Below are 25,016 nucleotides of genomic sequence, written 5' to 3'. Positions count from 1 at the left end.
GGTCAAGCACAGAACAAGAACAACAATCAGAATACTTAGAATGACAAAGATGAAAGGAAGGCAGGACAGGTGTTCTACATTCAAGCTGGGGAAATTCCGGAAGGGGAGCTAGTGATGATGGGTATGTTTCCTATCGCCGATCATCCTGCTGTTATGCTTTTTGATTCTGGTGCATCTCATTCATTCATCAATAGAACCTTTGTCGTAAAGCATGAAATTCCAATTGGGGAAATAAAGGAAAATTTCTTTATACAGTCACCCAGAGGATGTCTATGTACTAAGGAAATGGTATACCAGGTACCATAAACCTGGGTGGGCATATTTTTCCCACTACCATGATTATTCTCAAGGATTAAGATATAGATGTGATCTTGGGAATGAATTGGATGTATCAGCATAAGGCTGTTATAGATGCTTTGAATAGGACATTAAGGGTGAGTTTGCCTGATAGTAATTCTCAGCTTCTTATCCAACTTCCAACCTTAAGGAGGTTAGTGGAAGGAGTTTGTGCAACTTTTGTCAAGGAGATTAGAGATATCCCGGTAGTTTGTGAATTCCCTGATATTTTTCCTAAGGATTTACCTGGTCTACCACCAGATAGGGATGTTCAGTTTAACATAGAGTTAAAGCCTGGAATAGCTCCGATCTCTTGAAGAGCTTATAGGATGCCTCCCAAGGAATTAGCCAAGTTGAAGACTCAGTTGCAAGAGTTGATTGAGAAAGGATTCATTCAACCTAGTTCATCACCTTAGGGATGCCCTGCAATTTTTGTGAAAAAGAAAGATGAGACCCTAAGGTTATGCGTTGACTATTGTCCGTTGAATGAAGTGACCATTAAGAATAAGTATCCCTTACCTCGGATAGACTTGCTTTTTGATCAACTAGCCAGAGCCAAAGTTTTCTCCAAGATTGATTTAAGGTCAGGCTATCACCAAATCAAGATTAAGCCTAAAGATATTCCCAAAATGACATTTACCACTAGATATGGGTTATATGAATACTTGGTAATGTCTTTTGGTTTGACAAATGCCCCAGCTCATTTCATGTATCTGATGAATTCAGTGTTCATGCCTGAGCTAGACAAGTTTGTGGTGGTGTTTATTGACGGCATCCTAGTTTATTCCAAGAACAATAAGGAACACGCGAAACATCTCAGAATTGTCCTGACCCACTTAAGAGAACATCAACTATATGCCAAATTCAGTAAGTGTGACTTCTGGCTTAAGGAAGTATAGTTTCTTGGATATGTCTTATCAGCTGAAGGAGTTGCTGTTGATCCAAGCAAAGTCAAGGATGTGCTTGATTGGAAACCACCAACCACTGTTCATCAGGTTCAGAGTTTTCTGGGAATGGCGGGGTATTACCGTCATTTTATTCTAGATTTCTCTAGAGTATCCAAGTCCATCACTGGGTTGTTGAAGAACCAAGCCAAGTTTGTCTGGTCATCTGAGTGTGAAGAAGCTCTCCAGACTTTGAAGAGATTGTTAACCACTGCACCAGTATTAGCACAACCAGATATCGAGAAGTCATTTGACGTTTATTATGATGCTTCTGGTATTGGTGTTGGATGTGTATTGATGCAAGAAGGCCGAGTCATTGCCTATGCTTCTAGACAACTTAAGCAACATGAAGAGCACTATCCCACTCATGATCTAGAGTTAGCAGCAGTTGTCCATGCTCTGAAGATTTGGCGGCATTACCTGCTTGGGAATACATGCCATATTTATATAGATCACAAGAGTTTAAAGTATATCTTTACTCAATCGGATTTGAACATGCGACAGAGAATATCGTTAGAATTGATTAAAGATTATGACTTGGAAGTACATTATCACCCTAGTAAGGCAAATGTAGTTGCAGATGCCCTCAGTCAAAAGAGCCATTGCAATTGTCTAACAGTAAGAACAATGGGTTTGACTTTATGCCAAGAGATGGAAAAGTTGAGTATAGAGGTAATTCAATAAGGTAGTTTGACCAATATAACTGTTGAAGCCACTATTCGAGATCAGATTATTGCTGCTCAGAAAGAAAATAAGGGTATAGCCCATATCAAAGAAAGAATCAAGAATGGGAAAGCGGAATGATTCAAAGTAGATGATGAAGGTGTGTTATGGTTCAAGAATCGCTTAGTGGTACCAAAGGTTCCTGAGTTGCGACAGTCAATTCTTGAAGAGGCACATGCTACTAGGTTATCTATTCATCCGGGAAGTAATAAGATGTACCATGACTTGAAATAGAGGTTTTGTTGGACCAAAATGAAGATAGAAATTACCTGGTATATAGCCAAGTGTGATACTTGTCAAAAGGTGAAAGCTATACATTTGAGGTTAGCTGGAGAGTTACAGCCATTACCTATTCCAGCTTGGAAGTGGGAGGATATTAGTATGGACTTTATTGTTGGTCTACCAAAAACATCAAAAGGTTTTGATTCAATATGGGTCATTGTAGATCGACTAACTAAGTCAGCACATTTTCTTCCAGTCAAGAGTATATATCGTACTATCCAATATGCTAAGATGTATTTAGCAAGAATCATGAGTCTACATGGAGTACCAAAGACCATTGTGTCAGATAGGGGTACACAGTTTGTCTCTAGCTTTTGGAAACAACTGCATTCTTCATTGGGTACCAAACTACTGTATAGTACAGCTTATCACCCACAAACCGATGGTCAGACTGAAAGGGTTAATCAAGTACTTGAAGATATGTTAAGATGTTGTGTTCTTAACTATTCCAATAAGTGGGATGAATGTTTGCCTTTGGCTGAATTCTCATACAATAATAGTTATCAAGAGAGCATTAGAATGGCTCCATTTGAAGCACTCTATGATCGTAGATGCAGAACGTCGCTGAGTTGGTCTAAGCCCGAGGAAAGAAGGTTCTTTGGAGTTGACCTTGTGAAAGAAACAGAAGACAAGGTTAGGCAAATACAAAGTAATTTGAAGATAGCTCAGTCCTGACAAAAGAGTTATGCAGATAAACGATGTAGACCATTAGTATTTAATAAGGGAGATTTTGTATATCTAAAGGTATCACCAATGAAGGGAGTTACCCGTTTTGGTGTTAAAGGCAAGTTGGCACCTCGTTATATTAGACCATTTCAAATTTTAGAGAGGTATGGAAAGGTGGCTTATCATTTGAAATTACCAGAACATCTTTCAGCTGTGCATGATGTGTTCTATGTTTCTCAATTGAAGAAGTGTCTCTGAGTGCCTGAGCAGAATGTTGAGGTTGAAGGAGTGGAACTTGAACCTGATTTGACCTATTCCGAATATCCTATCCGAGTTCTGGATCAGAAAGATCGTTTCACACGAAGAAGGACAATCAAGTTCTACAAGATACAATGGAATCAACATTCCGAAGAAGAAGCTACTTGGGAATCCAAAGATTACTTGCTAGAAAAATTTCCAGAGTTTCTTGCGTCAATATCGAGAAATGTTAGTTGAGCTCGGTTGTTACAAATTGTGTTTTGTAAAGAGACCTTAGCTATTTTATGGACAGATTTTGTATGTGTTCGCGCAACACATTTCCTTTTCCATTACTTACCCTATGGCTTTGAATCTCGGGACGAGATTTCTTTTAGGGGGAAGGATTGTAACACCTCGGGTGTTTAAATACTAAAATATGCCATGTCATCATATGCATAGCACATCATTCATGTGTTAGTGAAAATTTTGATATGCATACACTAAAACAAGTTTACCTTTATGTGGTATGTGTTGAATTGTATTATTTGAATCAAGTTCAAAAATTTTGTTTGGATTTGAATTTTCAAGAAAACCCTAATTTTCAGTATTTAAATCATACCCTAAAAACTCATTTCAAAATCTAAGCATATTTTGGGGTTGAGCCTAAAAGAAAAAATGTAGAGCTTGTCAAGTTATACAAAGTTTGTTTTTAGAGTTTTCAAAGTTGTTATGAAAAATTTGAAGTAATTTGAAAAGGCGAAATTCTTTAAATATCCCCTATTTGAATTCAAATTTGCATTTCAAAATGTAGACCGAATTAGGGGGTGGTTATAAAAGCAAAGTTGTAGAACTTTAGATTTTGAGCAACTTTTATTTTTGGAGATTTTTGAGTTGTTATACAAATTTGGGAGTAATTTGGAAATTTAGACGAATGGCAATTCTGTAAATATGGTGAACAGTGCCCGCCGCTTAAGCTCCACCGCCGGCGACCTTCTTCTCGGTTCCAGGCGCACACGTGGTCGTCTTTGACATCGTGCTGGCGCGGAGAAGGCTCCTGTGTTGCTTCCTTGTGCTTCTAAGCCACGCTATTTAGCCTAAGCCGTCGCCGTTCGTTCCCGTTTCCTTGCTCTGTTTTCCCGTCACCACCGCTCAACTCTGGTGAGCCTGTGTTGTTGCCATAGTGCCTCCATCGTCTCAGCAAAGCCAGTCCCAGCTTCGCCTAATCCTTGTGTACCTAGCCAACCAGCCCTGGTCACTTGCCGTTGCCGAGAAACGCCGCTCGACGCTTTTCTTTCTCGTGGCCGGCAGCATCACCGTCTCAAGTGCGTCACCGTGGCTAGCGCTCTCCGGTGAGCTGTTGCTCTTGCTCTGTTTAGCTCCAGCTCCGCCTTATTCCCGTGATGCTTTATGACCGGTTTATTGCTCCTTTTGTCCACCGCAGCCACCGGAGCACCCTCGTCACCGTTGCTCGCACCGCTGTGGCCGCTGTGACTGTCGAACCGTGTCTCCATTGCTCCTCCAGCCTTGCTCTCTGCTCAGTCGTGTTTAGGGTGAGCTGCTGGACCTTCCTGTGCCGTTTATTTAATCGCTACCGGGCTCCTATCGCCGACGTAGTGTCGCCGAGCCACCATGTCCGCCATGGCCGGTGCCGAGCTCGGGTTGTGCCGTAATCGGTGCAAGTAGGGACATTAGTAGGTGCGCCTAGTCATGGTGAACGTGTTGGTGTCTTTGCCGTCGCCGTTGATCTCACCGACGGCGAGAAATCATCGGTCAGCGCCGTCATCGCCATAGTCAAAGCGGGAGGAAGGGGATGACGGGTGGGGTCACCTTGTCAGCGACTCAGCGGTTTGAAAATGAATTTTTCAATTTTCAGAGATGAATGAATAGTGTATGTTTTTGTTATTTTTGTGTAGATTTATTTAGAGCTCCAAAAATTATGAAAATTTTTGTGTGACTTCTCTGTGATGTATATTATTTAGGAAAAATATGAAATGTTGATTTTCAGTACTTTTTGAATGTACTAAAAATTGCTCAATTAATTAATAAATGGGTTTCCATGATTTTTCTAGGCTTATTTAATTATCCAAAAATTATGAAAATTGTTTTGCCACTTAGTTATCATGTGATGAACATTTACAAAAATTTTGAGCTCAATTGGAACAAGTTGATTTATTTCATAATTTTAAATTAAATAATTAATTCATAAAAGTAAATAGTAACCTTTAATGATTTAGGTTTTGTTTGAATTTTGGATTGAGTGATGACCTTGGGTCATTAGTTGGTAATGATCCTTGGCAATGGAAGTAAGTGTTACGAAAAAGGTTTAGTTAGTTTGACTTGTAATTGTACCGCGAAGAAAAGTTGTATTCGAGTTTTTAACTTTCGCATTCATCATCAAGCATCATGTTTTGTATCTTGCATCATGTTAAACATGGCATTGTTACTACGTGTAGTGAACGAAGGTGAACACGTGGTAGTTAATCAAGTTGCGGAGGAAGTTAATCCGTCTGTTGAGGTCGGATTTGATAATTGTGGAACGTCTCAGGAACCTGACTTTTCCGTGAACCAAGGCAAGCCCCGGATGCATTTAAACATACCTTGTGTTTTACAAGTTTTTATCGCTTTTGCTTTTCAATGCTGCATTAAGTGATTAGGAGTTGAGTGGAAACCTAATTGGTGCATTACCAACCTTGTTTTTCCATATCTACCTTGTTACTAGTCTTAATTCATAAATGCCTACTTATGCTTAGTCATGCTTAGCCGGGTGATTACCTATCACCTGCGAGTTTTAAATGGATCTTTGGTTACTTATGTTATCATGAGATATGAGCATGTGGAGTAATAAATCTAGACCGGGCGGACTCGGTGTGTGAGAGCCACAAGACATGGAGGTCTTGCGAGTGGCTTCTTTCCGCATGTGTCGATTAAGGTCCGTCCGTTGTTGAATTACATGAGGTGAGACTTTGTAGTACTAACCACATACTCCGGTAAGCCTTAACTTGGCTATTCTATTACGAGAATGGCTACTCGCGCACTGGGAGTGGAGAGATGGTGAGAGTAGCGTGTACCCATGTGGCCTTGTGCTGGAATGGTGGAGTACTGTATTCTCGGGTGGCGCGGACCCGTTCTTGTTTTAGAAGATCCGAGGGTAGGTTGACATATGTAAGTCGGGGACCTGCATATGTCATGTGGTCTGGAATCCCCAGCTAGGTTTATAATCGGTTCGAATCGTCGTTGCTCCTCGGTTATGGAGACTCAACTCACTGTTCATCATCGTAGTTTAAGAACTGGAACTTGAGTAAGGTTTGAGAAAAAGTTTGATATGAAGTTCATGATCTCAATAAGGATCATGGCAGATTCATATGTGGTTCTTATAAAGTTTTATACGTTGAAGTAAAGAACTTTGTTAAAGAGCTTTTACGCAAAAGAACTTTGATTATCGCTAAAGCCATACCTTGAACCCCTGAGCCTGCATTCCTGAGTCTTCTCAGTTTTTATTCCGGTTAAGTCTTGTTGAGTACTTTTGTACTCAGGGTTCGTTGACCCTTGTTGCAGGTGAGCCTCATGTGCAGGTCTGTTTTGGACCTTGCTGCATGACTGTTGTTCATGTCGATGACGATAAGTGAATGTGTGATCCTTGGGTGGGATGCTTATTTTGTGTGTTTGTATTATGATACTAATGCAACTCCACTACTACTATGGTTTGTAATAATTATCGAACTTAGTTTGTAAGGTTTGAAACAACTGGTTTGTAAACTAAATTATCGTAAGACTTTCGCTATTTTACTCTGATGTAGATATTTGAATAAATATTGTAATACTGCAATGACTCTGTAATGTGATCCTGCTCGGAAATCGTGGATGATTCGGGGTTCCCCGAGGACACCCGACAGACTTGTTAAGTTACCAGGAACATATGCATAGTCGTCAGAGGTCGTTGGACAGCGACAAGTGCATGTGGGTCCTATAATTTAGGAGGTTCTGCCACATTGACGTGCTCGCAAACTCAACGCGAATTTCGGGGATGCGCTTAGCATGACGGAGGAGCAGCTAATCGGCATGATGGCGTTGAACTTCTTCTCAGCGAAATCTTGACGGTGTTGCTAGGGCACAGGCGGCGTGGCGGCTTGCTCTAGAGCTCGGTTGGGGTGAAACCGGCGCAAGGGTCGGTATTTAAGAGGCTCGTAGCGTGGGGCCAATGCTACCGAGAGGGGGCGTAGACGGGGCAGACATGGTCATCGTGGAGTCCGCATCGAACATGAGCTAGGGGTCGAGGATGGAGCTGACAGGACAGTCCCACCTGTCGGCATCAGCGAGTAAGGGGTCGGGCGATCAGTCACCGTGAGAGAGGACGCGGCGCGCTGCCTGCCGAGCGAGCGGCTGTGCTGCGCCTTTGGGTGCGAGAAAAGGCCGAGAGAGAGGAGAAAGGAGGGGACTGGGCTGGCGCCAGAGAATGGAAGGCCGAGCGGCCTTCGGGCTGCGGAGGGAAAAAATAGTTGGGCCGTGCGGCTGGGCCAGAAGAGAGGGAGGGAGAAAAATCCTCTCTCTTTTTCTTTTCTATTTTTTCAAATCAATTTTGAAATACAAATTCAAATTAATTTGAAGTTTGATTTGAAACCACACAATTCAAAAATAATATGCAACAGCATGAATGCATAGATATGTATGTAGACCTATATTTGATTTTAATTTTAACAAAGTTATTATTTTTCTAAATTTCAATGCTCACAAAATACATAATTAAATTATTTTCTTCTATTTTAAAACCATGCAAATTTTAGGCCGACCAATCGTCCATGCACTCATGCAGCCAGCACCAGCTATATGATCTTTTTTATTTGTTTCTGTGTACATGGTTTTTGGATTTGCTAATGATGATCACACCATTTTTCCTTCATCATGATTGATTAGAGCATCTCCAAGAGTTTGCTATCTTAACTTGGCATCCATATAATTTTGGCAAAACAAGAAAAAATAGCCTCCAACAGTTTGGCAAAACAACTTGGCATCAATAGCAACTTGACAAATCTTCCCTCCGCGCGCGTAAATATACGCGCGCATATACAGCTTGGCATCCGGGGCTCTTCGTTTCTTCGCGGGGCTCTTCGTTCGCTTAGCGGAGCTCTTTGTTTGCTTAGCGGGTCTCTTCGTTTTGTTAACAGGTTTTTTTATTTTACCAAGTCAAAAATGTCAAACTTTTGGAGATGAATTGTTTTTTTACTTGGCATATAATTTTGGGAATTGGCAAATCACAAGATTTGCCAAGTAAAATTTAACAAACTCTTGGAGATGCTCTAATAAAGGATGATATGGTACCGTGATGGCCGTTGGAGTGGTCGGTTGCCTAATCCCAATCTTCATTTGCTAATTCTAAATCTCGTTTCTGGAAGGTCGTCACTTGTTCGTGAGAACAAAAAAGGTGAAATCGGGGCCCCAAGCACTGAAAGCATCACAAAAGTAAAGGTGAAAAGAAAAGGGAAAAGGAAACTAAACAGCAACAAAAATTGGCAATTTCATACTTGTATGTACACACGAGTCTACGGCATAATAACGTTCAGACCTCTCTGGTACATACACAACGACCGACCACCGTCGTTAGCACCAATTTGCCTACACTTTTTTAAAAATAAAATAAAATAAATGGATGTTAGTAGTATCTGCCTACAAAACTCAGCCTGACGATGGACGCTCTCTTTTGAAAAATTACAGGTACCGACTGGTTCCAACAAGTTGGGGGTAAAGTTACCGATTCAGGCCTAAAGTGTTTTCTGCTGGAAATAAAGGTTGGTGAGATGCACGCATAGCTAGAGGGGTTGGATTAACATATACCAAATCGCTAGTAAAACTAATCTATCACTCACATGCGCCATGGATCATGCATTACCCTTGACACGGTCATGTATATGCATGAACTAATTAACTGTGTATCTGTGTTGGCTGGCAAACCGTACGACCGGTCTCAATTCTGCGTGGTAGGTGCATACTAAATGGGAGGTCAGTGCAGTATGTACTTGGAACTTTCTCAGAACAAGAATTTTCATTTATCTAAGAGTTGTAAACTTGTATAAGTAATAGATTCGGAAAAAAAAAAGACTTGTAAGTAATACAGACCGGCACAAGCTGAGTATTACGTGCTATACAGAGTTTGAATTATCTACGTGCGGAACTGGATGTGATCAAGTTTCTCAAAAAGAAAATAAAAAAAGGATTTGATTAAATTGAATGTGGACGAGTGAGCGGGAACGTCCAACGCTGGAGCTTCTAGATCGGATGTTCGCGTCGATCGACTGGTTTGAGGCGTTCCCAAACCATGTTCTCAAGCCCCTATCATCCGATTGCTCGGACCACTGCCCACTACTACTACAGATACATGCGTTGCCGGGGACCCTCTGCCTATCCCCGTGGGCGCTCGATTCGATTGACAAGCTTCGTCGAGCTTTCCTTTGGTGTGCCTCAGATACCGTTGGCGGAGGCAAGTGCAAGGTCGCTTGGGAGATTGTTTGCCGCCCGAAGGACTTAGGTGGCCTGGGCGTCTCCGACTTACGGCGTACCGGCATCGCCTTGAGGGTTCGCTGGGAGTGGCAGGCTAGGGCGGATGGTCGCTGCTGCCACACATCATCAGAACGTGCAGTGCGGGCTGTGTTTCAAGCAGCTACTGTGTTGTCCCTGGGAAACAGGGAGTCGACCTTGTTCTCGACTGACAGATGGTTGAATGGTTCGACCATCAAGGACATTGCGCCGGCGATCTTTGCATCTGTGCGCGCCCGGAAGCGGAGAGCAACTGTGGCAAAGGCGCTCAACAACCACAACTGGGTACGTCATATCACTGGACCTTTGACGATGCAGGTGCTTCTAGAGTTCGACCACCTTTGTGACTTGCTTGAGAACGTACATCTATCCGACGTGCCAGACACTTTCTGCTGGTCGCTCACGGCAGGTCGTGCCTACACAGCCGCATCGGCTTATGGTGCGATGTTCTTGGGCTCATCGATGCCGCTCGGCGCCAAACAAATTTGGAAGACCTCTGCCCCACCGAGGGTGCGTTTCTTCTTCTGGTTGGTCATGCATGGACGATGTTGGACGGCCGAGCGGAGGTTTCGGCATGGATTGCAATACTCCGCCACTTGCATTATCTGCGATCAAGGAATTGAGACGATGGAACACATCTTGCTTGGCTGTTGCTTCAGCCGAGAAGTTTGGGATCATTGGCTCAGGAAGCTTCATCTTCAGGAAGTTATTGTCGTACAGGAGGAGCCGGTTATGCAGTGGTGGCTGCGTTGCAGAAAACTGGTCCCTAAGGCCGCTCGCCGTGGTTTCGACTCCCTCTTCTTTCTCATCGGATGGTTGATTTGGAAGGAGAGAAACGCGAGGACTTTCGGCAGGGATATTACATCGCCGGCAGGGCTGCAGGTGGTCATTCAGGAGGAGATACACGCCTGGTGCTTGGCTGACTACACGCACCTAAGGACCCTGATGGCGGCGACTTGATCCCAGAGTAGCTCTTCTTTGTCGCAAAATTCATGATTGTGTAATCACACTCGCGTGTTCTGCTTTGCTTGTGTAGCTTCTGGCTTCGGTAACCTTAGATTACCGTGGCCATAAGGATTGTAACAAAACTCCTTTCTGCTTAATGAAAAACGTGCTTCGACACGATCGCTAAAAAAAATTAAATTGAATGTGTAAGTTGTAGCTGCTGAAGTGCTGAACTGTCGCATAATTTTATCAAAGAACACGTTGCTATTTTCTCTCTTTTGCGGAACTAAAACACAATGCTTTTTTTGGAGGCCCTTGAGCACATCTTATGACTTATTTCGTTTCGAAATTGGACTGCTACCACATTTCAAAAGGGAAATTAATTAACCACAGCGGTGTGAGCGTGCGCGCGCTCAGTGCAGCACAGATACGGCTCCAAGAGGCCACAAATCACAATCATACCATCACCCAGAAGAGAAAAAACTGGACTGATATGTTTGAACCAGAAGTCCAGAACACAGTAATCCTCAGACATATCGATGATCTGACTATCAGCCGAAGACCTGAACCAAAGAACCTGAAGACACACAACCAAAAAAAACTGTTCTAGTATCATTCCTGACATCTGCAGTAGCAGTAAACATCGTCTTGATCAATCTTAATTAGTTGCGTAGTTAACTGGTCAAGAAATCCTATTTGTCCTGCTGAAAACCTGGAGGAAGAAATGGTCGGACCTCAGGATCGGACCAGTTGTAGGCAACCAAGACTGACCACAGAGAGCTAGCTCACACGCGCTACCAACAAACAACCAAGATACGCGAGGGAGAACCGGTATTTGTGAGGAAACTTGCTTCGCTTCGGTTTGACCCAGTTGTATAATAGATGGAGAGACAGTTTATACAGTAGCTCTTCATTAGCTGGCCGGTGGTAGGATGTTCAAGCTAAATTAAAAAAAAAATGGATAACTGCAGGTTCGGCTGTTGGGATCAGACGATCAGCTATAGCTTTTTTCTACTCCAGCTCATGCAAACAAAGGCTTCATTTTTTTGCTGCTAGAAGCTACAACGACCCAAATATGAACCACAGTTGCAGCTAGCAATGATCGACGGTACTATAATGGACAATATTTACAAAAAAAAAAAGAGGAGCAAACATTTGCGAATACCTCCTGCAGGCAATCCAAATTTGATTTTACCCTCCTTTAACGTCATTTCGTTACGAATATAAGTAGTACTAGTACATTGGATGGTAGTTTCAAATCAATTGCGCCAATGTGCCCCTGCCCCAGGACCCATCAACTTAAATGGTTTTCCCCGATATGGACTAAGGTAATGTCCGTTAAACTACGAACAAGGTGCAACACTTGACTTGCCCACTTTATGACCTGGTATGAAACTTGACTCGCCCACTTTATTCTTATTATTGTTACTTGCCAATACTACTCGATCAAAGCATTACTGAACAACCAGGAATGCATGGGCGTTTGTGTGGTTGTTATAGAAAAGCTTGAACTAGCATTAAACCATTTCGGCGACTTATAGAAGGTGTTTGCAACTTTCCTAATTCCTAGTGCTAGCCAAAGAGATAATAAGAAAACAAAACAACGACAAATAAAACCAAGTTCTACCTTATGCGTGACAAAAGTTTCCTCGCCATACACATTTGATGCTCATATACACAAACCTTTTTTTTTGGGGGACACTCATGCACGACTATCGCCACACCATACTCACGCTCACACTACTACATGCGCAAACTTTTAATGCACTCGATCGTCTTGAGCTAAATGGGTATATTTTGGTTAAGTGATGATGGTTGGCTGGAGAGCATCATGCCATGTGGTATTTTGTTTGTGTTGACCTAATTTAACCCTTTAAAAACCCTACCATATCCAATGCTTACACACCATGAATAGGCCAGATCCATTTGCAATTTTCAGTTATATATATGCTATGCATAACAATTAGTCCATTGCAAAGGTAATGTGCGGTGGCATCACACTTGTGTGTTGTCCATCTAAGCAAGAAGTAATGGATGTGATGGGACTGGCTGGAGCATATTAAATAAAGAAAATATAGTATAGCAATATGTAGGTCGTCCTGCTGTGGAATACCCCAGCAAAACAAAAGCATGGCATTTTTTGATCAGTTTGTTGACCAATGTTAATAATGTACAACACAAAAGAAATTAATTATAGTGATTTTGTAAGAGGCTCGTCGCTCGTATAATAATAATAATTCAACTTATAACTCGTATAAATCCTAATATCTATTTATTCACAGGTTGTATGTTTCATATGATTAGCTTCAGATCTCAATCGACCGCCAGACCGTACTGATGGCAATATGGCTCGTTCGGCTTACCCTATATTTGACTTATTCAGCTTGTTTTTTTAGCCGGAATAATATTTTTTTTCACAACAATTCAGCCAGAACAGTGTTTTTCAGCCAGTTTCAGCTAAGATTCAACAAGTAGCATTGGAGGGGCTGTTGGGACCAAGGGAAGTCCGCACGGGAAGAGCTACTAAGTTAGGATAGGAGTGGAGTGACAGGGGGATTTTTTTTATTTTTAACACTTTTTATAATCTAATTTTAAATCTAACATTGTTTTAATTTTTTTTCCAAAACTAACACTTTTGGCCGCGCCCATTTCCGTGGCACGGCGAAACGCGTGTGCCGCGCCATGCATGGTGGCGCGGTGAGAGGGATGACGTGGCGACGACCGGGGCGATGACCGGTGACGTGGCAGGGTCTGTCGCGCCTTGATCAGTGGTGCGGCAGAGCCGGCTAAAGGCCCACGGCCCAGTCCCGCCTGCCCGCCGCGCCTGCCATGCCTGGACGCCTGCCCGCCGATCCTGCCGCCGGCAGCGCCAGCCCGTCGTGCCTGCCGCCGGCTGCAGCCGCCCACCGCCCGCCACGCCGGGCGCTGCCACTCCCGCCGCGCCCGCTGCCACGGCCGCCGTGCAAGGGTTCAGCAACACACGCTGGCGCCCGCCGCGCCCACACGCTGGCGCACCACCCCTTTCGGCCGCTCGCCACCCCCTCCGGCCACGCACGGCGGCTGCGCCACGGACGCCCACCGCGCCCACCACCGCCCTCACTGCAGCGCTGTACACCGCTCCCAACTGTCGCACGCCCTTCTCTCTATCCCGTGTCCACCTGCTACCGCCGCCGAGGCTAGCGCCCATGCCTCCCGACCCGGTCTAGCACGCCACCGCCGCGAGGACGAGCGCCGCTGCCGCGAGGTACTCCCCTAGTGTGTTTGTTGATTGAATCGACATTGTTAGTACAGTAAGTTAGTAAAATAAATAAAGTTAGTATAATTAGTAAAGTATAGTTAGTAAAGTTAGTTAGGTCAGTTAGTATAGTCAATATAGTAAGTTAGTATAGATAGTAAAGTTAGTTAGTTTAGTTAGTACAGTTAGGGAGTCTAGTTATACATTAGTTGTTGTAGTTAGCCTTGTATAGATGTTAATATTAGATTAGTTAGTATAGTTATAGTTAGAATAGGTATTAATATTACTATGGACATTACGTACGACGATTTTCATGAATTGATGAAGTTTCTTGAAATGCTTTTGTAGATGGATTGTTGTGTTAGAGTTTTTTACGGAGGAAGTGTTAGGAGAAAAGATGGTATGTTTGAGGATATGGAATAAGAATTGGAATGGTTTAATGAACCTCCTAGCTTCAACGACCTGTGTCCGTTTGAATGCAAAGTTTGACGGTGATTTCACACTGAAGGGGAGGTTTGATACTGGGAAGACTAGGGCATACTATGTCCTCATGCCCTTGCGCGACCCTGCTCACTAGTCCCGCTACACTAGGGTGCTCCAAGGTTCCAATGTGCCCATCACTAAGGTGGTGGTGGAGAATAGGTATAGGATGCAGGGTGTTTAGGACGGGCCATCCATTGACGGTGTTGGAGGCAATGAGCAAGAATTGGGGGTCAAAGGGGAAGCAGCTCTGGGTAACATGGATTTGGACGGTCAGTTGACGCAGGAGCAGTTTCATTCAAGTCAAGTAGGTTGTATAAGCAATGATTTTGATGTGAACGAGTTTGAACTAGAGCAGGAGGAGGAGGAGGAAAGGATCAGTGATGTAGTTAGCAGTGATTCGGATGATTCAGATGGTGATTAGGGAGATAGACATGCTATGCCCGCACCGATTGATGCCATGCCAGTACTTGTTCATGGTATGCCATTACCAGTACCAACTGAGGTTTTGCATGCTATCCAGGCTCTGGGTAGACTAGTCACAGATTTATCAGCAGATGATACCCCCTATGATCCATGGGGAAGAATTAGCGAAGCGCAGCGGTATGTTCCACCATCACCTTACACAACGACTGAGCTTGAGCAACTAAGGTCGATGAGCGCACCTTTCAGGGGCGTTCCAAACTATAGGGATGTCAGCATGATGGATATGACAGTTTGTGACACCGGTCTCCAGATGTGTAGGAAATCATTGTATGACCATGAGAAAGAAACCCTTAGAAAGGGGATGATATTCAATACAATGTTAGAGATGAAGCTCTTCCTTTAGGACTATGTTGTGTATCACCATAGGCCGTACAACGTCACTCATTCGGACCAGGAGTTGAGGTACCACGTGATATGCAAAAATGGTTGTATATGGAGGTTAAATGCACGAAAGAGACAGAGTAATGGCAAGTGGAGGATAAGTAAAGTTGTTGAACCCCCACACTTGCCTAACAAATAGGGGGAAGGAAAATCATCAGTAGCTCACTGCATGTTATCTTGCTCGTCGTATATTGGGGCTCGTTGATGACAATAACAACATTTTGGTGTCTTCTTTACAACAGTCCATATCTGGATTCATTAAGTATGATGTGAAGTACAGAAAGGCTTGGCGTGCTAAGCAAATTGCCCTGGCGATTCGTTGGGGTAGTTGGGAGGAAGCGTACAACAGGGTGCCCCGCATCTTATGTGCAATGCATTACTATAACCCTGGCTTGAAATGGTTTGTGGACACCGGAGAGATGTGTTTTTGGGACCCATTAAGGCATGTCCTCTATCATGTGTTCTGGTCGTTCATGCAAACGGAACATGCATTCCAGTTTTATCGGGCAGTCGTACTTGTTGATGGCACTTTCCTGACAGGAAAGTACAGGGGCACCTTGATGATGGCTCCTGTTGTTGATCCTGAAGACCAGATAGTACCCATGGCATTTGCTTTGGTAGAGGGAGAGAACAATGAATCATGGTCATGGTTCATGCGGCTTCTACGTGTACAAGTGCTTGGCCCATCTCGCACTATATGTTTGATCTTGGACCGTCACCCAGGGCTTCTTAATGTTGCAGCTAAGCATATAGATGGGTTCCCGCCTCTAGTGCATAGATGGTGCATGAGGCACTTTGCCGCTAATTTTTGGTGGTGTCAGAGGAAGCAGGAGGTATGTGACAAGGTAAAGGCTCTATGTTGTGTACGTACAGAGCACCAGTTCAAGGAGACAAAGAGAGAACTAGACAAGATGGTAAATGAAGCTGGAAAGGCATGGTTAGAGGCGTAGATGGAACAGAAGGCTCAGTGGGCGTTAGCATATGACGAGGGGGGTTTTAGGTATGGCATCGTGACCACTAACTCCTCAGAGTCCTTCAACCGTGTATTCACCGGAGTTCGATTGTTGCTTGTGTCTGGAATTGTTGAGTTCTCCTTTCATAAGTGCAACAAATATTTTGTCAAGAGGTGGGAACTTGCGTAGAGGAATATAGCTGAGCAGGGGCATTTTGGAAAGGCTGGAGCAGAACATTTGAAGGAGGCCAAGGAATTGGCCAAGCAGCACACTGCCGAGCCGTATGGACCCCGCCGCCATATCTTTAGTGTACGGGGCAAGGGTGGCACAAGTTTGGGCAACGAACGTTATGGTGGATGAAACTACCGAGTTGATCTTGAAAAGGTAGAGTACAGTTGCAACGTCCCTCAGATCATGCATGCCCCTTGCTCTTATATGATCACGGCCTACAGGGTTCACGGGTACAACTATGAGGATCTGCCATATATGTCACCCTTGTATCTCTGTTCGAACACCATTAGTATTTGGGAGATGAGCTTCGAGCCATACCTTGACCCGACATAGTGGCCACCTTATAATGGTTATGACTATGTACCACATCCGGAACTAATAAAGGTAGGGAAGGGTAGGAGAAAGAAGAAGCAACTCAAGGGGGACATGGACGCTATGAGAGGGTACGACGAAGACATGTACGGAGGGGGAGACTTCAACGAGACATGTGGCAGGAATCTTTGCTCTGTTTGTAAAGACCCTGGTCACAAGGCTAGCAGGCATAGAAGAATAGGATAGTAGGTCCATACATAGAAGTTCAAATTTTGCAATGCTACGTAATGTTAATTTGAATACTCTAACCCTTTGTTTATCAATTTGTAACAGGATAGCCCCTCCTACGCAGCATCAGTTGTACCCCCTTCTTGAGGTGGAGTACGACGACCCGTACTGAGCACACTTCTTGACTAACACTGACGCAGAGATGCCTTTGCCTCCTTTGAAGGCCCCACACCGATGTTGGCTACACTCCCACTGTGTTGCCTACAAATCCGAAGAGACAGAGGCGTCCGAGGGATCCTTACACTCCTAGGACTTAGTTGGTTATGTCGAACGAATATTGTTGTCCAAAACTTACAGACTCATGAACCAATGAAAATGTTATGTCGCAATTTGTCAACTTGCGCACGAACTCCAATTATTTGCTTCATATTCGTTTCAATGTATTGTGGCAGCACTTGTAGTTGTTGAGGCTAGTCGGCTTCTGTCTGCGTCTAGGTCCTGTCGCGCCATGGGCCTTGGCGCGTCAGTGCCACGCCGTGGGCTATGGCACGACAGAACTTGGGTTTAGGGTTGCGTGCCAAATGTGCCGCGCCGTGGGCCTTGTTATTTTACATTGATCTGATGCTAATAACATAAATTACACGCTACTATTTTAAAATACATGGGAAACATGCAAGATATATATGCCAACCAACCGTATTCAAAATAATTTCACTCGATTTTGTTCGTTTTAGAAATTCTCAACGCATTCGCTATTATTAAAAAAATTTGGATGCATCGGAGAGCGACAAACGGATGGGTCGGAGGGTGACAAACGGATGGGATCACTTAAGATCGACCATGGATAATCCGAGTACATGATACATGGGTACAATACATCAATAATTCAAAAGAAAAACAAGACAACACAATGAAAGTTCTAGTACGGCGTAATAAAAAACCCTCAGTCAGAAACATACTGAGTAAGTAACTCATCGTCTGAGTACCAATCCTCTACCACAACCCTGCTGCTATGGCTAGGGTCACCTGCATTGTCTTGATCTGTCTTTTGCCTGTAGTAAGCGGCCTCCGCTTCATCTGCGGCCTTAGACAAGAACGTGTTCTCTTCCTCCTTGTTCATGTGGCTAGACTCACCTACATTGCTCTGACTTGCTTGTCGCCCGTAGTAAGTGGCCTCCGCTTTATCTGCGGCCTCTACAGCCTGAGTGAAGAACGTGCTGTCATCCTCCTCCGCCTATAAGCCCGCCTCTGCTAGAGCGATGATCCCGCTCAGTCTACTAGTGTCGTCCTCAGCCTCTTCCGCTTGAAAGCCCACTTTTGCTAGAGCTATGAGCTCGCTGAGTCTGCCAGTGTCGTCCTCAGCCTCCTCTACCTACAAGCCCGCCTGTGCTAGAGCGATGAGCTCGCTCAGTCTGGCAGTGTCATCCTCATCCTCTTCCCCCTCATCAGACAACATAATCGGTGATTGAACGATGCGACCAGCTCGCGTTCTGTGCTCATGTAACTTCTTTTCCTCATACCTTGCACGAGCCACCTCTTCGTCATGGTCCTCGCTGCATCCAATCCCTTCATGTATAAAATGCAATCAATTAGTAACGTGATTATATTACATTTAAAATTAGGCAACGAAAAAATGGCTTTCAAGCACTCACTGGCACATAATGCAACAACATGCTCGTTCAAAACCTGCATCTGTACTCTTGTCTCCTCCCTTGCCTCCTTGCTTGCTCTCTCCTCCTCTAACACCCTTCGTCTCTACAATCCCCAATTGTCAAGCCCAACATTGATTGGGTTACGAATACCGCGCTGTCTAGCAAACTCACGCATCTTGTCTTTGTAATGTTTAACGAATAGGTTGATGTAGTAAGATCCTTATCTCCTCTTCCGTGCAATTACTTGCCTCCCCTTCAGTTCATCCAAGAACTTAGCTTGACTATCATAACATTTCCACCTGCATTTCCTAGTGCTATGTTCAAACGAAAAATTATATCATATATGTCTTAGTAAAAGAAATAAAATATGATTTTATGTTTACCACAAAACTAACCAACCTCATCATAGTCAATCATATGGCTGCAATAATGGCCTATTTCAAGCTCCGAAGGGACTAGGCCATAGTTGGATTTAACACCACATTCGCACATGACAGGAGGTGCTTTGTAAATTACCCTTTTTTTCTTCTTTTCCTTAACCTTTGGCGGTTCTTCCGGCCATTGGTTCTTAGGACCATACAACCACTCCTTGAAATGACACTTCGCCATTGAAAACACCTAAATAAGGTGACATTAGTACATGACCACATATAGCTCAATATTTCAACACGTATACTTTGCACTTACTTCATGCTTGTTTGGACACACAAATTCCAACGTATTCTCAGGGTTTATCACAGCTCGATCTCCGCAATCACACAGAGGAGGTTTCTCGAGTTGTCTAACTGCGCCTAAGTGCTTCTCCTTAGCCGTCATTGGATGGGGGTTAGGGGGAGGTGGAACCCACCGCTCAAAGTGCTCTCCTGGATGTCGCCCTTTCCACCAATCGTCGAAAAGAAGGTACCTGGAGTCAAACTTGTCTGCACCGTCGATCCACTGAAAGAAAAAGCACCTCTCATGGGCCTACACAACAAAATTCTAACAAAATATTAGTAACCTAGTAATACAAATGAAGAAAAAACATACGGAAACAATTACTTACATTAAAACGACTGCATGTGTAGAAGTAACGAGCCGCTGTGTTCGGATGTCTCGATTGAAACACGTTGGCCGGACAACCATAGTCACAGTTAGGGACAGGGAGATCAGGAGGGACGTGGGCATCTTTGCTAGACTTGTCGGGGTATAATTCTCTAGGACGACCCCGTTTTCGCCACAACTGCTCCCGAAACACGTCTTCCATCTAATAAAACGGTTCAAATTAAACATCAATCAAAACAACGCAAATTAATGTAAAATATAATCATTTGCATTGCAACTCAAATAATATAACCAACACTTATAACAACAAAAATATACATGGTAAACATACTTCTAACTAAATAATTAACCTTAACATCGACAAAATCAAACTAATATCTTCCTCCAAACCATAGCCCATAGTTCCCAAACATAATTTTTCTCCTAACCTTAACTTCCATTCATAATATTTTAATCCACCATTCAAACGGAAAAAAAGTGCGTCATTACCTTGAACGAGATCGAGGAGTGAGGAAAGCAGCTAGGGAATGGAAGGGAAGGGAGGGAGGGAGGCGGCAATAGAGGGTCGGGCGCCGACAGCACTTGGGTGTGGCGGGGCAGGCGGGCGGGCAGCGGGGCAGCGGGCTGACGTGGCGGGCGCGAAGGCGCGGCGGGACTGGGCCACGGGCCTTTAGCCGGCTCTGTCGTGCCACCGATCAGGGCGTGTTACTGCCACGCCAAGATCGTTGATGAGGGGACCCTGCCACGTCACCGGTCAGCGCCCCGATCGTCGCCGCGCCACCATACATGGCGCGGCATAGGCGTTTCGCCGCGCCACGGAAATAGGTGCGGCCAAAAATATTTGTTTTGAAAAAAAATTAAAACAGTGTTAGATTTAAAATTAGTTTACAATAAGTGTTAAAAAAATCGACAGCGGACACAAGATTAGCATAGTGAAGATAGACGACGACACGTTGTCCTGGAATCTGGCAAGGGCGAGGACGGGCCGACAGGAGGTAGGGTCAAGTGCTACAAGTGACGAGATGGAGCCTTGATCGTTGGATCGAGATCCGACGGCTCAGATTTATCGCCAGATCAAGGTTAAGAAAACATGAGCATCCGTTGTAGTTCTTTCTGTGCTATCCCCGTCAATCGGCCAACGGTGCCAAAGGAAGAGGCAATGGAGATTTGTTGACACCAAACTCGATCGAGAGGCCCCCGCCAAGCGCAGCGGACAACCTTCATTTTATAACGTCCCTCTCTCACTCCTCCAGCCCCCACGTACTACGTTAACCAGAGCTCCTCGTCGCTAGCAGCAGCACCCGAAAGACAGCAGCAGCCAGCAGGGCAGGTCGAGCCCCGCGGGCGTGCGTGCGGCCACCGCGCCATGGGCAACGCTCTCGCGGCCAAGGTGATGACGGTGGACGGCGCGACGTTCCGCTACAAGGCCCCCGCCGCGGCGGGCGCGGCGCTGCGCGGCCACCCGGGCCACCAGCTCCTGGAGTCGGAGGAGGTGCGGCGGCTCGGCGTGCGCGCGCGCCCGCTGGACCGCGACGCGCCGCTCAAGCCCGGGAAGCTCTACTTCCTGGTGCAGATCCCGCGCGGCGCCTCTGCCGGTGCCTCTGACGACGACCCGCGCGCGCCGCGCAAGACGTGGTCGGGCGCGCTGCACGTGGGCGCCCGCGAGCGGCTGGAGAGCCTGATGCTGTCCCGGCGCACCGTGTCGGACGTGGCGTCCATCGTGCCGTCGTCGGCCGCGCGGCTCGCGGCCGCGTCGTCGCCGAGGCTCAATAACAATAAGCCGCCGCCGTCGTCCGTGGAGGTGGGCGCGGACGGCGCGGTGCGGCTGCGCATGCGCCGGCCCAAGGCAGAGGTGGCGCGGCTGATGAAGGAGAGCAAGGACCCCGCCGAGGCCGCCGAGCGGATCATGCAGCTCTGCGTCGCCAGGGACCAGGGCGTCACGACACCGCGTCCAACCGTGGCACCGCCGGCCTCCGCGCTGTCCGGCAGGAACCCGACGCCGCCGGGCTGCTTGAAGAAAGAGGTGAGTATAGCATGCATGGTCAAAAAGTAGTATATGCTGCAACAACTACTACTCTGAGTTGCAAATTAAACAATGCAAACTGCTAGGCCTAGCTGGTTAGGGGTAGGGTGTCTCTTGTGCTAACTAACCCCACCCCACCCCCCCCCCCCCCCCCCCCCCCCCCCCCCCCCCCCGCCCCCCACCCCACCCAAGGCTGGAGCTAGGACACGGGGGGCAAGCGCCCAAATGCGCAAAGACGAAAATCAAGCAATAGAAAGCATATGATAGTGCTCGTTGGGAAGACGACTAATGGAACCGATGGACAGAAATTTTAGAATCCTGTTCATTTCGCTGAAATTTAGCTGCTGTTGATGGTGATTTGTTTTGAGAGGAAAACACTGGTCGTTCCTGAAAAATACTTTTAGTACTGAAGAACTGGGCGGTGGTCGCCAAATTAAAAGACACGTGCACTACTATTTGCAAAGAGATGGGACTGCACATCACGGTGCTTGGTGCCCTAATATAGTGGAGTTCTCTGTCGCGCTCTCTCTTCTTTTTTATAAGGAAAGGGCCCTACGCCCCTAATAGAGTTGGTAGTAGGAGTTATAATGAACCGATTAGTTCCGTCGTCAACTCGTTTGTGATAAACAAACAATCTTAAAGGGCCACGATTAGTCCTTGCAGCATTTACTACCACCTGACGTCGTCCAAGTCGTTATTAGTAGTAACCCGGACAAAATGAAGGACAATCATGAACTACAACTTCGCTTCTTCTTTTTTTGTTTCTTTTCTTGGTAGTAGCTAGAGGAGAGAGAAAGGGAGACCTCGAGTAATAAGAGTCTAGACAGTGATTAATTTCATTCACGATAGCAACGCTTTCTTTTTCAAGGGGAACCGTTGGTTTGTCAAAGGCTTTCCAACGACCCGTCCCAATCTCTGCGACCTTACCAAATCCAACGATGCCTTCGATGCATCTGTTTACACATAGCGTCGACCAACCTCTCTTACTGTTATAATCTGAATTGTGAATTCACATTCTGAATTTTTCCAATACCCTTGTTGCAGAAGCGGACGAGGTTCATGGCAGTTCCAGACGAGATCATCGGATGACGACAGTGCCCAAGCCTTGAGATCGAGTACTCCTGTGTTTTTGCCTTGTTTTTGTTTCTCTCTCTTCCCCTGCTTGATCTTTTCTTCATCAGCAAGATGGTCTTGCTGGGGTCATTTGGAACATGAGAAGCCGCTCCGACACACCTTTGGCTTCCTATCTAATCTCCCCAGCAATTCTCATCCAATCCTAAGTCTTTTAGGCCGGTCACCATCGTCTACGCACTTTAATCTTCTCTGTTTTCATAGGTAAACCTAGCAGTATAGTACTGTAGTTGTAGTAATTAGGAAAGGAAAGCAAAAAAACATGACGAAGCAAAAAAAAAGGGTTAGCAATATGTACTGTACTGGTGTGAGACATGCATGGGGCATCTGCAGCCACCTTGATCAGATCAGAGGATCAGTGTGAACCAACCACTGAATCAGGATGTGTGTGTGTGTGTGTGTATGTTTTTCAGTTCACCTCTGCTTTCCAGTGCGCTTGTGCATGCGATTCACCTTGTCGTACGCATGCGTTCTGCACGCCGCCCTCTTGACTGGCGGTGATTCTCCAACGGCGACGTCCGGTATGTATAAATCTGGCCGCGCCGGCGCCGCTGGCCCCCAGCTTGCCGCGCCCAATTTTCGGTGCCTACGCCGTGCCACCATCACTCCCCACATCCCCGAATAACATGAAAGATGTGCAACATGAAATACTTAATGCAACATACGTATGCACCAGATGAAACGTTTGAAACATACACTTGCAACACATGTGTGAAACATATGCAATATCCAGATAAAACATTTACAACTTACAACATGAAAACACTAACTGTAACATAAGACTGAAACAGTTGAAACATTTGGAACATATTGTTGCAATATATGTGTGAAACATATGCAACATCTAGATCAGAATGCTTGCAACATGCTTCTGGAACAGATGAAACATTTTAAACAAACCTCTGAAACACTTTGCAACAAATGCAACATGTGCAATATCTCTCAATCTACTTTTGCAACATCCATATGAAATAATTGCAACATACGTCTGAAATGAAACACTTTGAAACATACACTTACAACATGCACTTTCATCGCAACATCTTGTTGCTGAGGTCACGCATCGCGGCGACCATGGCGTCGATAGCGGCCACCGACCTTCTGGTGGGGAACCACGACGTCAGCAGTACCTCGGCACGCATGGGAGACGGGGCACGATGCACAGCAGCAAGGGCGTGACACACAGCGAGTTGGAGCGGACACGGCGGGGGATGGAGCAAGGCGCAGCGATGGAGGGGGCGCGACACGAGATGGAGCACAGCGCTAGATGGGGGAGCCGCGCGGCGCGAGATAGGGTGCGCGACGGGGAAGACGGCAGCAGCGAGCGCACGACGCAAAGCAACACGTGATGAGCGAGAGTGACGAGGAAATTTTTTAGAGAAGAGATGGAAGAAGCAGAGAGTAAGGGGCTCCACGGATGCAACGTCGCCGTGATTGGTTGGGTGAACGAAGGCGTCGGCCAGGCTGAAGCCATGCAAAATGTTCAGCCGGGCCTGGCTCATCCCATGCGCAAATTTTGGTCGTTACTGGAGAGCCTGGCCGGCAGCATGCGTGACGGATGGACAACCTGCATCAGACAGGAGAGCAGCATGCGGGGCGAGGGCGAACGAGCCAGTGGCTCACTGGTAATACTCGCAGTGGCGAGACGCTGGTGTCGCGGCCGGGTGTTTGTTGCGCAGCACACAAATATGAACAGTGCCTCTTACGCGTGATGTTATAATGGGATCGAAACGTGCCCGTCGTGTACGAAATCAGAGGATTTCGGTGAGGACGTCGTCTTCAGATTGTAGGTTTGTTTATATTCGTTGAAGCCTGTGCAACACAGAATCCAAAGCACCCCTGGGCCAGGCCGGGAGGAAACGAAGGGGAAGCTCGTTTCTCTCGAGCGCGGCTCGCTCGGGCTCCGATGTGGGTGCAGGTTGTTGGTGAGTGTGGCTGACATGTGGACCTTCCAGCATAGCGCAGGCAAACAAACAACATCTATGCAGACCAGGCCCAATAGATACAAGTCCACCAAACAAAGAGGAGTTGCCCAATCTAGCCTGAGAATGGCCAGGTTCTACTCATCCGTCCAGACCAACTCTGTAGGCAAACAAACATGCCTAAACGCTTTCATGTATGGCACGTGCATCTTACTTTATCATTTCACAACCATCCGCTAAATCATACTCTCAAAGAGGTCAACATTTGCAGATGCAACTT

General features: G+C 45.7%; 1 protein-coding gene across 1 annotated transcript; it reads left to right on the top strand.

The window, feature by feature from the left end:
• The first annotated feature begins 20,931 nt into the window (after positions 1 to 20,931).
• Positions 20,932 to 23,158, top strand: LOC136551747 (uncharacterized protein At1g66480-like). Its single transcript, XM_066543286.1, has 2 exons — positions 20,932 to 21,683; positions 22,728 to 23,158. Exons 1-2 carry the CDS (start codon positions 21,027 to 21,029, stop codon positions 22,770 to 22,772), a joined length of 702 nt encoding a protein of 233 aa, XP_066399383.1. The 5' UTR covers positions 20,932 to 21,026; the 3' UTR covers positions 22,773 to 23,158.
• Positions 23,159 to 25,016: the final 1,858 nt, after the last annotated feature.

The sequence above is a fragment of the Miscanthus floridulus genome, chromosome 4 (genome assembly GCF_019320115.1).
Source record: "Miscanthus floridulus cultivar M001 chromosome 4, ASM1932011v1, whole genome shotgun sequence".
NCBI classification, from domain to species: Eukaryota; Viridiplantae; Streptophyta; class Magnoliopsida; order Poales; family Poaceae; genus Miscanthus; species Miscanthus floridulus.
The sequence above is the reverse complement of the archived record's forward strand: the minus strand, read 5'-3'. Positions and strand labels throughout refer to the sequence as shown.

Bases quoted from the DNA above. Each gene is read 5' to 3' on its own strand.
- LOC136551747 (XM_066543286.1), top strand. From the start codon at position 21,027: ATGGGCAACGCTCTCGCGGCCAAGGTGATGACGGTGGACGGCGCGACG. The intron at 21,684-22,727 runs GTGAGTATAGCA...CCCTTGTTGCAG, and splicing joins CGGGCTGCTTGAAGAAAGAG to AAGCGGACGAGGTTCATGGC.